Source organism: Pagrus pagrus, assembly GCF_965226575.1.
Source record: "Pagrus pagrus genome assembly, chromosome: 2".
Taxonomy (NCBI): domain Eukaryota; kingdom Metazoa; phylum Chordata; class Actinopteri; order Spariformes; family Sparidae; genus Pagrus; species Pagrus pagrus.
Window position 1 is genome coordinate 24,849,683 of NC_140186.1, and position 12,379 is coordinate 24,862,061.

General features: G+C 43.1%; 1 protein-coding gene across 1 annotated transcript in view; it reads left to right on the plus strand.

Annotated features, from left to right (window-relative positions):
• The window catches only part of pkd1a (polycystic kidney disease 1a), a 73,094-nt gene that overhangs the window by 54,179 nt on the left and 6,536 nt on the right, over window positions 1–12,379 (plus strand). The window contains exons 31-53 of the mRNA XM_084383694.1: window positions 156–500; window positions 628–716; window positions 1,228–1,546; window positions 2,435–2,612; window positions 2,756–3,020; window positions 3,102–3,297; window positions 3,838–4,008; window positions 4,101–4,244; window positions 4,339–4,549; window positions 5,130–5,256; window positions 5,382–5,492; window positions 5,782–5,831; window positions 6,217–6,431; window positions 6,565–6,643; window positions 6,782–6,897; window positions 8,070–8,272; window positions 9,213–9,407; window positions 9,516–9,649; window positions 10,050–10,180; window positions 10,441–10,504; window positions 10,647–10,772; window positions 11,539–11,710; window positions 11,841–12,131. Coding sequence (XP_084239820.1) covers window positions 156–500; window positions 628–716; window positions 1,228–1,546; window positions 2,435–2,612; window positions 2,756–3,020; window positions 3,102–3,297; window positions 3,838–4,008; window positions 4,101–4,244; window positions 4,339–4,549; window positions 5,130–5,256; window positions 5,382–5,492; window positions 5,782–5,831; window positions 6,217–6,431; window positions 6,565–6,643; window positions 6,782–6,897; window positions 8,070–8,272; window positions 9,213–9,407; window positions 9,516–9,649; window positions 10,050–10,180; window positions 10,441–10,504; window positions 10,647–10,772; window positions 11,539–11,710; window positions 11,841–12,131 — 3,932 coding nt within the window. The remainder of the gene's footprint in view (window positions 1–155; window positions 501–627; window positions 717–1,227; window positions 1,547–2,434; window positions 2,613–2,755; window positions 3,021–3,101; window positions 3,298–3,837; window positions 4,009–4,100; window positions 4,245–4,338; window positions 4,550–5,129; window positions 5,257–5,381; window positions 5,493–5,781; window positions 5,832–6,216; window positions 6,432–6,564; window positions 6,644–6,781; window positions 6,898–8,069; window positions 8,273–9,212; window positions 9,408–9,515; window positions 9,650–10,049; window positions 10,181–10,440; window positions 10,505–10,646; window positions 10,773–11,538; window positions 11,711–11,840; window positions 12,132–12,379) is intronic.

Genomic DNA, 12,379 nt, shown 5'->3' on the forward strand with positions numbered 1-12,379 from the left:
CGTATAACCAGATCACTTAGAGTACTCGCTCTGAAAACCATAGGAGACCATAAGCGCTTCATTCTTTGCAAGATTATATAACTTATTTTTACCAAACATACATTTGGGGTAAAAGCTAAAATCATCATCAACTGACGTCATCTCCTTCCATCCAGGTGATCTGATCCATCAGGTCAGCCAGTCAGCATCACAGTCTAACCTCCAGCCTCCCTACCTGGATTCCTCATCACCCCCCTTCACCTCCCCTCTTAACGTTTCTGGTGAGGAGCAAGGAGGCCCCCAGTTAAACCCCTCCCCCTCCTCAGTGGAACCACACCTGGAACCGCACCTGCAGGTGGCCGCCAAGGCTTACAGCCTGTCCTCGGTCCTCATGCTGATCCTCATGCATGCCCGCGTGCTCAATGAGGAGCCTCTCGTGCTGAGGGGAGCTGAGATCGCCGCCACAGGGAAACTGGCAGATCCCGAGAGCCTGCTCTGTTACCACGGCAACAACAGGCCAGGTATAGTGAGCGTCTCATGAGCTGATGAAAGTTATGTTTCTGTAGGGGACTTTCATCACCTCATAACTTCTTCTTATTCTTATTCTTATTATTATTATAATTATCTTCTCTTCTTCTGTTTTTTCAGAGTGCCAGCGGTTCTCCATCCCCCGAGCTTTCAACAACAGTCTCGGCAGAGCTGCTGCAGGAAACAGCATCATGCAGCTATTGTTTCAGGTACCATCAAAAAACATCATATATAGTGACTTCAAATTGTTTATGTAGCAGTATTACTACTTCATAATTGAAAGCGTTGCACTCATTAAAGTCAGGGCTCTCGGATATGATCAATATTTATTTTAAGTAACATAATTTAACTTGCAGGAGATAACTGGGGTGGAGGAAACTTTTGCAGTAATCAATGAAATCACATTAGTGCACCACTCAGCAGCTGAGAAGCAGGGATAAAATACTTTGAAGGATTCCAATATTGTTATTAGATTTATGAATCCTACTTCCATACTTAAAAGATGGAAACTACTTTGTAAAACAAAAATTCTCCTTTTTAAAACGTCTCTTTAAATCTCTGTCAAAGAACTTGGCAGCTCAACAGCTGTCAGTGCCAAAGTCTCTCATTAGCACACACAGGAATAAGCAGGATTAAATTGTCTGAAGTGGTCTTGTATTGAATGTCTTTTAGCCTTCTCTGTTTTGGCCTCATCTCAACAGATGTCGTTTTTCTCACCAGGTGGACTCTAACCCCTTCCCCTTCAACTACGTGGCAAACTACACAGTCTCTACTGAGGTGGCGTCCATGGAGTTCCGCACGGAAAATGGCACCCAGATTCCCATTTCCGGACTGGACGACAGTCTCGCCATCACGGTTGCCATTAACAACGGAAGTAGTGGAGCAGAGGGAGGACCTAAAGGTTCTTGTACTGGAGGGGTCCCCACAGCTGGGGCTGTTGACATCAGCCACTGTGACTCTGTCATCGTCAATATCAGCAGGGGAAACACCAACAAACAGGCTGGGCTGTTTGTGCAGCTCAACTTCACCGCTCTGGAGGGTGAGCACTCAGCTTCGTCACATATATACATTTAGTAATGTAGTAAGTACAACAAACACAGCCATTGGTTAAGATTACAGTGGCCTTGTTTCAATCCAAATGTGTTGCAAATTATAACCGAATTTTGAGAAAATTGGCTAAAGAAAATGCAAAAAATAGATGCTCGCTTTCATCCACTACTGATGCGATTTTTAGGAATCGGTTCATCGAGAAAAGCAGTAGGTCTTTTAAAAGAGAAGGATGCAACAAGATAGAAAAACAAAGTAGAAAACACAATGGAGATATGACATTTCTGTTTGTTTCATGTAGTAATGTGAGGAAGGTAAAATAAGATCTCGATTGCTATAATGTGCTGCTATTTGTTGTCTCTTGTCTCTTGTCATGTGAGGAAGTCATTTTGAAGCTGCAGTAGCATTGTGTGGACCCCTCGTAGCCTTTCCTTTTTTATTATTCTCATTTTTTCCAAGAGTCCAAGCGGCTGTGATGCTGCAATTTTCTGTCAGGGATCAATAAAGCTGTTGCTCTCTTTGTAATTGAACGGACGTCTAATGTTATATTGGTGCCAGATCTAATATATAATTATGAGACAGTCCAGCATTTAATTGCAGCATGAGACATTGTGGGAGTGAATTGTGAATGGGCTTGCCAACATATAGCGCTTATATGGGCCAAAAACAAGAGATGTTAAATTCTATAGATGAATTAACAGAACTTATTGAACTCTCATAACTGCCTGGTTTGGTCATTTGGTGACACAGCATGGTTCCTAAAAGTGGGTTGATCACTAGTTTTCTAATTTTAAGTTTCCTTTTTTCATTTGCTTCTATAATTTGTTATTGCATTAAGTCAGTTTAATCCTTCTCATTATCTTTTGCATTCCCTCCCCAGGTGCCAGAGGGAAAGACGAAAGAGAAGAGGATGTAGAGGAGCCGTACATCACAGCCTACCTTCATTCACACGACCAGCCCAATGAGTTCAACTGCACCGACAGAAAACGTATCACACTCAGTATGACCAGGGGGCAAGATCTGGACCACAGGAAATACACCTTCTTCCTGTCACCAGAGTAAGAGACCTGGTTCATCCACCACAGAGTTAAACATTATTATTTACTTGTGTTTGTAAGGTCAGGCTCCGAGGTCAAACAGTTCACTTGGGATTTTGTTTCTGTACAATTAGACTACAACTTAATTCCTCTGTGTCACACAGGTCGTACGACACCACTCTGGACTATTTCATAAACGTGAGCACGGCCTGCAGCCCGCGCTCTCAGCCTGTGGGTGTCCGTCTGGAGGTCGGGGTGTTTGCCTCTCTGTGTCAGTACTTCAGCGTGAGTGAGAAGCAGTGGCGGACAGACGGAATGGTGCCCCTGGCAGAAACCAATGCCAGCAGGGCTGTTTGTCGCACCAGGCACCTCACAGCCTTCGCTGCAGGCATGTTTGTACCAGCCAATGCCGTCAGCTTTAAAGTGCCGGTCAGTATCACAAATAACAAACACCTTTTGTGCACATCCACCAGGTAAACACACACTGAAACTGTTTCCCTTCTCCTTCAGGAGCGTTTTGGTGCACCAAGCCTGGTCGTCCTGTTGGTGTGCGTCTTGGGATTGCTAAGCTATGTTGTGGCAGCAGCCATCTTGCACAAGTTGGACCAGCTGGATCTACGTCGGGCTGGTGTGGTTCCACTCTGTGGCCGAGACGGACTCTTCAAGTATGAGATCCAGGTCAAGACCGGCTGGAGCAGAGGGGCCGGTGAGTTTGGGCGGGGGACACATTTAGACACCTGTAAGGATGGTAATAAGTCTGCACAGGTGTCATTCAATAGCTCAGTGGGTATTCACAGCACTGTATAGACACTTAAGTCACATACACAGTACTTTATTAGCCTGAAAATAGTCAAAGAAACAGGAAAAGATGACACTGATTAAAAGCCAAAATATTATTTGTAAGAGCTTTTTCTGCAAGAAAAAAGAAAATGAGAGAAAAAAGTAGACAGATGCTTACATCTAACATTTTCATTTTTACATAAATTATAACAAACGTGTCAGACTAGAGAGAGAAAAAGCCTAATACACAAATGTGTACTGACATGTTTGTGTTGTCTCTGAATAACTAACCCTCCTTTATCAAATGCAGTTTCTGTTCAAAGAAAACTTTTGTCAGGTCGGTGCTTTAATTATTTTAAATAGCAAAAACTTTGAGGTTAAATAACCACGATAAAACAGAGAGTGTCTGCAGACTTCAACATTTGTGGTAATATTTAGTATAATGAGTCTCTTTCTGTCTCTGCAGGCACGACGGCTCATGTGGGAATCAGTCTGTACGGACGTGAAAGCCGCAGCGGACACCGCCACCTCGACAGCAGAGGAGCTTTCACAAGAAACGCTCTCGACATCTTTCATATTGCCACAGACACCAGCCTGGGCAGTGTGTGGAAAATACGAATTTGGCATGACAACAAAGGTACTTATCCACACGCACACACAAAGAGTTTAACCAGCTGTTCAAAACATTTTAAAACATCTTGTAACCATCATTTCTTGGCCCCTGCTCAGGTTTGTCCCCAGCTTGGCTGTTACAGTACGTCTTGGTCAAAGACCTGCAGACAGGAAGCAGCCACTACTTCCTTGCTGAGGAGTGGCTGTCAGTCGACAATGAGAGAACCGATGGACGGGTCGAGATTGAGGTAGAGGCCTCAGGTAAGAAACTAAAACTAAATCATCTTTGTCAGGCATTTACTAAATGTTGATGCCCGTTTGTTCACTCTGTCATCCTACTTCCTGTTTCCTTCAGAGGAGGCTGTGCTTCGTCAGCTGCCCCGCCTCCTGCGGTGCGAGCTACAGAGGGCGCTGTGTGAGAGTCACCTGTGGCTGTCACTGTGGGAGAGACCGCACCGCAGCCCTTTCACCCGCCTGCAGAGAGCCACGTGCTGCACCGTGTTGCTGCAGCTCTTCCTTTTGGCCAACAGTCTGTGGTACAGCATCGTGGTGGACAAGAGACACAGGTATAGGAATCTCTTTTTTCCCTGTTTAATTGTCTTTGTGTTCACATTACAACTGACAGTTTTACAATGTAACTGAAGTACAGTATTTAAGTATTACTTTGTTTGAGTCTTTTCTTTTCTTTTCATGTCACTTAACTTTTTACTCCCCTACATTTATCGCACAGGTTTAGTTACTTTACTTTAAAACTGAAGATCTTTACACACAAAACATATGAAAAGTTTATGAAATGTTTTATCGAAATTAAACGAAATTAAACTAAACAGCTGAAACGTTCCACATAACTATTATTATTATTAGTAGTATTATTACTAGTACTTAAAGGGTAAATCCACCCATTTTACACATTGAGTGTTTACAGGTTTCGGGGAGTACTTTTGCATATGTGGAAAAAATTATGTGGCTCTAGAGGAAGCTGCATGAAATCTGATAAATTGCCTCCAGTGATGTCACTGGCTAATTGCATTGTGGGTAATGTGGACGCCAGGTTTTGAAAAACAGAGAGAAAAAAAACCTTCCACCTCCAACATTAACAACTACTGGTGTTTTTGTCCCACATCTGAACGCCACCCTCTGCTGCAGCCCATGGGCCGTTTCGAGATTTGCTTCACTGAACGGAGAGACGGTGGCAGCAGGCGTGGTGAGCTGTCTGATCGTCTACCCTCTCTACCTGCTCGTCTTCACGCTGTTCAGAATGAGCCGCAGCAAGGTAACACGCACTTGCCCAAACCCACCTGTTTTTATTGCCTCCCATATGTTGAACATGAACCTGATCATTTATTATTATTATTATTATTATTATTTTCTCTCTTTGTGTGTGTGTTTGGACATCAGTGTGTGTCTGTGGAGCAGGTGCCACCACAAGTTGACCAGGAGTCGGTGGAGATTGATGACTTCCTGGACAACTCCATGGCTGGAAGTTCCTTCCTCTTCTTTAATGGCGAGGTAGAGTCTCACAGGAAAATACTGGATAAAACATTTAATCATGCCTGATATGTTATAGATGTGTTTTTTGCTTTATGGTGGAATCAATATTAAAATAAATCCCTTGGTTTTTCCGGCCTTGTGACTAAGTTAAAAATGAACGGTGCAGACAAGCAGGGAAACATTTTATGCATGTCCCTTGTGAGATCATTAGTGTATGTCTTTCTCTCTCCCTCTCCCTCTCTCTCTCTCTCTCTCTCTCTCTCAATATATCTGTTCATGCATCCATCCGTCCCTCTCTGTTTCTTAGACCAACTCAGAGGAAACCAACGTGGATTTACCCACTCCATCAACCAAAAGGTACTTGTAGATAATGCATGACTTTACTATTGGAAGATGAATGCCAAGTGAACTGTAATTGCCAGCTGTCAGAAGAAATGAGGATAAGAGAGAATAGAAGAATAAAGAGCATAAAAACTCAAAAGAAGAGGGGGAATAGAGTTCCTAATTAGTATCATGTCAAGAGACTGAAAAATGCTTTTACATTTGCCTCCCTGTGATTTCTCTCTTGTCACAAACCAACTATGAATCCAAAAGCTATAATTGTCTCAGCAGTCTGGTGATGTTAAAACATCGTTTTCTCTTTCCCTGGCTTTGACAGAAGAAACTCTCAAGGCTATTAGAGTAACTACATTATTTGCTGAAGCCGCACTCAATGACAAACATCTCTCGCTGTGTTTTTCAGTGTGGAGAGCTGGGGCATGGCAGAGGAGGAGATGGAGGAGAGGGATTGGCCAGAGCTGCTGAGTGACGCGTCTGTGGTGGGAGGGGCGGGGCACGGGGCAGGGCTGCCCAGGCTAAAGAGGGGTCAGGGGAGCCGGCACCTGGGTGTCGACATGACCTTTAACCCCGACGACGAGGAGGGGACTGACCAACGCAACAAATATTTCACCTCGTCAGGTAACCAAAGCATGGAGGCTTTTAAAGCAGTTGTTTAAACTTTTCAAGGAACAGTTAGTCTGTTTATTAATACATGAAGCACTGGTTGTATTATTACACTGTCCATGTCCAAACTGATGTGTTTCACTCACAGACGAGGATCTGATCAAACACATCCTGACAGACGGACAGAACTTCTTCCCTCAGGCAGATGAAAGCGAGATGGCTGATCTGTAAGTTTGACGTCTGAACAAGAGATCTGATCATTTTTCACCGTACTTACGAAATGCAACGGATTAACAAGCTTTACCTAGATCATTTGGGGATTTGCTCGGGTTTCATTTCATTTCCATTGCCTGTGTGTGTGTCAGGTCGAGCATTTTGGGAGATAAGACTGAAGTGATTCTTCTGCAGAAGCTGAATGAGCCTCTTTCTCTAGAATCTGTGAGGAGAGACCCGCCAAAAACTGCCTTCACCTCCAATACAGGTGTGTTATACGTGTGTGTGTGTTTGTGTGGAGGCGTTAATATAAGTTTTGACAATTCAACCCTCATTGCCTGGCTTCAATGAGGGTTGAAGCCAGACAACATGTGTTGTTGGGCTGACAAGCAAAGCCACACATGCTCTTTGGGAGTGTTCTGTTCTGTCTGTTCTATAAATAAGGCCCCTGGTCTGTTTGGTTTGTGCCACAGTTGGTTGTTGAATGGTTAATAAGAGTAGTTCTTTCTTGTCTTAGTGTTCTTGATAATTTAGTTCATTATTTTAATCAACAGAAAGAAAGAAATGTCCTTGTTCTTGATTGTAATTTGAATGCATGTGCAAAGAAATCTCTAAGACAATAAAGTGAAATCCAAAAAAACATCACATCAACAAAGTGATTGTGAAACATCTGTAAACTGAAAGCTGGTTTCCTCACTTACTGTTCTGATGTTGCTTTTCGTGCTTTGGCCAGATTCGTGACACATGAATCTTTTTTTTAAGGAAAATACGCGTAACCCTCATAAGGTAAAGAGCGAAGTTTGGTGAACATGAGACAAAAAAAATGAGCAACAAAGAAGAATGTGTTACTTTTACTCAGTAAAGAGCCCAGTACTGGCAGCATTATAGTTAAGTCTTTTTAACCCTACAATATGAGGACAGTAAACATTATGTCTTGATTTGATGTGAAACCGGGTAATACTTTATGCATCTCGCTTTCATTTTGCCTCCTGAATTTTTAATAAGCAGAAGAAATCCTTGTCAGAGGGAAGCACCAATTAAAAAGCCACACTTGTCTCTGCACCAGGCCCAAAGTGCCTCAGACATTATTTATTATTTATTACTCGATTGATTGATTTGATAGTAACATTATTCTTTGAATAGGCTTTGGAGTCTTTGTGTGTACTTGACTAGATAAGAACTAATTTTTCTTTGTGAAATGACCTTCCAAGGACAAGATAATTAAAATGCAAATTCCTGACATTTATATAGAATATTAAAATGTGATGTACGCTCAGAAGTCTTTCTCCATGTTTTACTTTTTATTGACTGTTCGTTCTGCCTTGTTTTATCTCTGGGACCTTCATCTCCTCTCTGGTCCTCTCTTTTCACTTTCTTTATCAGTATTTCCTTTCACAAGCTTACTTTCCTCCCCCCCAACCCTTCCTCTGCCCTCTCCAGTTGTGACAGATGTGTGTCGTCCCAGACGGTTTCCTCCCTGGTGTGGACGTGCCGCCCTGTGGGGCAGCTGGGCGGGGATCGCTCTGGCTAGTTGTGTTTCGATTTGGGCGGGCCACGGGTTCAGTCAAAATGTGGCCATGATGTGGCTCATCTCGTGTTTTGCCAGTTTCCTGTGCTCCTGCCTGGTGTTGGAGCCAATTAAGGTACACACATTTATTTTCAGATGTGCTAGTTCACACACAGAGACACACACAATTCGTCACAATATTTTTTTTAGCTTCACTAATCAGTATTTTCATGTAAACCACAGATTGAATGACTTATAATTCGCTAGACTTTACCTGTAGTGATTCAGCTACAGAGAATTATCCCAGACTTCACAGTGCCTCTCAACTCTAGAGAGCGTTTTACAGGCTTTCAGCAAATTGTTTTGGTTTTGGTTCACTCTCACTGCTCTCATCAACCCTGTTTTCAGTCGTAGAAGGAAGCTGTTTTTAGCAAACAAAGCTCTGAGCTCTGATATCCATCGTACTCAAACAGCAGACAAAGTTAGCGACTCGCTGGTGAACATATAATGCAGCATCTAGCAGCTAAAGAGCCAGATGTTTCCCTCAGAAGTTGGTAGAGACCAAAAACAGAGCTAAAAGCGAGTTGATTTTGGACTTTGCCATAACACATTTCCAAATGAATGCTTATTTTGCTCCATCACTGCTGGATGTGTAAATATGCAACACTATCACATTCCCCATTACAACTTTATCAGTTGAGTTTATCTTGTTTCGCTGCCCCCATGTGGCCAAAAAAATCCATGGACGCAGGTTAAGAAAACACATAATCTGATGCTTTTGTTTCCTTGAATCACTTCAGATGAATTTAAAATGCACTGACTTCCAGATGAAAAGCAGACTGTTTTTCTTTGTTCCTGAAAAGCTGGAAGTTCAATCTTATACTGCACACACCCAAAAGTTCTTTTGAGTAAATCCTCATCTGGCTGCGGTCATGTTAATTCTTTCTGCCTCAACTGAGGTTTTCTTGTTTTCATTGTAACTGGTCAATCTGAATCTGAATTCAACGAACCCTGGAGTTTTTAAGAGCTTCCAAATTTTAACAGCTCTGTTGGCCCCTCCGCCTTCTGTCCCACAGGTGCTGTGCGAGGCAGTTTACTATGCAGTGTGTGTGCGTCGTCTGCGTCCAGAGGACCAGGATGTGCTGGTGGAGTTCCCTCGAGTGGAGAGGGTGGTCCAACGGGTCCCCAGGGTGAGACCGCCACAGGGCTTTGCTCTGTCTCAGGCTCGACACCAGGCCCGCAAGGTCCACATGCTGCACACCATGCTGAAGGTTAGTCAGAGACAAGGATTCTCTCTCTGTCTGCACTGTTTTGTACACATTTAGAGCTCTGTTTGTTTGTTTGTTATTTGTTTGTTAATTATTGGTTCTCATTTTCAGAATTTCCTGGTTTACATGTTTTTCCTGTTGGTGGTTTTGATCCTCAACTACTCGGACTCGACCACACACAGCCTGAGACTGCGCACTCAGCTGCAAAGAGCGCTACACACACCTGAGTACCACAACATCAGCAGGTACACACACACACACACACACACACACACACAGGTAGAGCTTCAGTTGTGCACTTGACTGCACCCAAAGATGTTATGGTGGCCGAATGGGAATACTTTTTCAAAAAATGTAAACTCAGATCTTTTTTGTCAGTTTGGTTCACTGACAATAACATCCCGTTTTCATAGGGTGGCCTTCTGTAGGGTTTGCTGAAATCTTTAAGGCAAACACGGTGTGTGAAGCCATGAAGAAAAAAAGATTTCTGTGCTCCTCCCAGGACTGAGCTCCAGTTTTCTCTCACTTGCTCTTGGGAGTGTCATTGTGTTCAAACCATAAGAGAACAAGAATGGAAAAAATGTCTCAACCAAACTGGGTCTATAACTATATATTCATACTCAAATCCTATTTTTTTCCTTATAGCCGAGAAGATGTTCTGACATGGCTGAATGAGTCCCTGTTGCCACGACTACTGGATGACTCTGCCCTCTTGAGAGACACAGGAAGTGTGTTGCTCGGCACGCTGAGGCTCCGTCAAATCCGTGACACGCAAGGTGAGACTGAGATGTGATCATATCTTTGCCTTCGCTGTGAACCTGGTGGGAGCTGAGGCTCCACTGATCGGACAGAAAACTCACTGACTTATTGAGTCTTGAAAAATATATTTTGTGATACATTTTTCTTTGTTTGGACCTTTGTTTTTCTTTCAATAATATTGAGTCACCTTCATAATATTTTTAGTGTTTGACATCACAATCTCCTGCACACGTTATTCCTCCCTTTTCTGGTTGAAACTTTATTTCTCCTCTTGCAGGACATTCCACGACAGGGGACAGTATCTGGGGAAAGGGCTGGGGTACAGCTCGCGACAAAAACTGGTGAGGAAAGGATTGAAAACCTCACTTGAACAAAGCAGGCGTTAACCGTTAAGTTCAGATTGTGTATCTATTTAATATCTGTTGGTCTTTAATATCTCAATATGCTCTTTTCTCCTCTGCGTCTCCTCCTACCTCTTTCTAGGGTGTGGCGTTCAGGTCAGATGGGGATGAATAACAGCGGAGATGTTGTCCAGCAGCTGAACAGAAGCCTGGAGGAGGCCTCTTCATCCTTACAGCAGCTGCAGCAGCTGCACTGGCTCGACTACAGGTAGTTAAAATGGAAAGACAAGACTGAAAATACTAGAAAATCCTCCTAAAAAACATCCTAGTTCTTTGTCAGATTTGAAATGAATAGACAAAAGGCACTGAAGTTAATAAACACTGTAAAATGTAGAAGAAATATTTCCTCTCACCCCATGTATTACGGTTTATTTTTTATGGTTTAAAGGAGTGTTGTCTGATTGTACTTGCCAGGTTGTTCCAAAGTCAAGGGGCCAGATACAAGGGAGTAGAAATCAGGCATTTCACAATAATGGAATAAAACAGAATCAAGCGTTATACATCTGTAGTGGAGTTTGATTCTCCCTGAAGTGCCGTTTGTTTTACAGCCTGGAGTCAATAAAAAGTTTCACATGAAAACATTAAACGTGAAAATAAAAGATGAAAAAACAGTCCAGTGAAGAATGTATGAAGAATGTGGGCTGCGTTACAACAATTGTTCTGTGAGTAATAACTGATGGTGTAAATATAACTTTGAGCCTGTTCATACCACATTTGGTATTACGTTTCAAATTTTTAGAGGGGAGCAGCTGAAAGTCAATAAAAAGTGGGTGGTGGTGTCTCTGACAGCACATTTCACTTCGTCTTTGAACAGAACTGAGTTGGTGCTTTTTGTCTCTCGCGTGAAATAAAACATCATGTGATGGAAACACCCAGCTTCAATAAGATGAAATATTAAAGTTGGATCCAAAACAGGAAGTGAAATATCTTCACAAGTCCATTGAGTGTGTGTTTGTTTGTGTGTGTGTTCACAGGACCCGTTCTGTGTTTGTGGAGTTCTCGCTCTACAACATCAACACAAATCTCCTCGCCGTCTTCTCCTTCCTGTTTGAGTTTCCAGTCTCCGAGCGTGCCCAGTCCAGCCTTGACCTTCCTGTCATCACTCTGTGGCCAATCACAGGCCTGGACTTGCAGCTCCTTCTCATGGTAACCCCTGACAACCCTCTGACACGGCTGATAATCACAAAAACTGCACAGCACTGAGCTCAAAAGAATCCTGTCCCCTGTACTTTGCGACAGTCTAACCAGTTTGACATGGCTGTTTCCTGTCTCCCAGATTGTCCTCCTGGCCCTGGTGATGTATTTCCTGGTGCGGGGGATCTTGGGGTTCCTCAGAGAAGGCTACATGTACCTGCTGTCCGCCTGGAGACTCTTGGGCATCTGCAAACTGGCTCTGGCAGCATCTGTGTGCGGGCTGCACCTGAGCCGCTGCACCATGGCCACGCAGCAGTGGGCGTCGTACCTGAAGCACCCGCGGGACGCCTTCACAGACTTCTACCCCCTGGCCAGACAGAGTCAGATGTACACGGTCATGTCCGCTCTGCTGCTGTTCATACTGGTGCTCAAGGTAAAAAGGGAAGGCCAAGGAAAGCATGGCTTAATGTAAACATTTTTAGAAATAGATGTTTTTTCATCTATGGTTTTGTTGTTGTAGTTTTGGACTCCAGTTGTTTTAGAAATGCATTTAGCTTTTTTAAAATTTAAAGGATATTTGTGAGCAGTTTATGAAGATTGAAATATTTAAAAGAATAAATGGAAAGTTAGTGAAGTCATTTAGTATTGAGATAGGTTAACATGTTGCAGGTCTTTTCATTT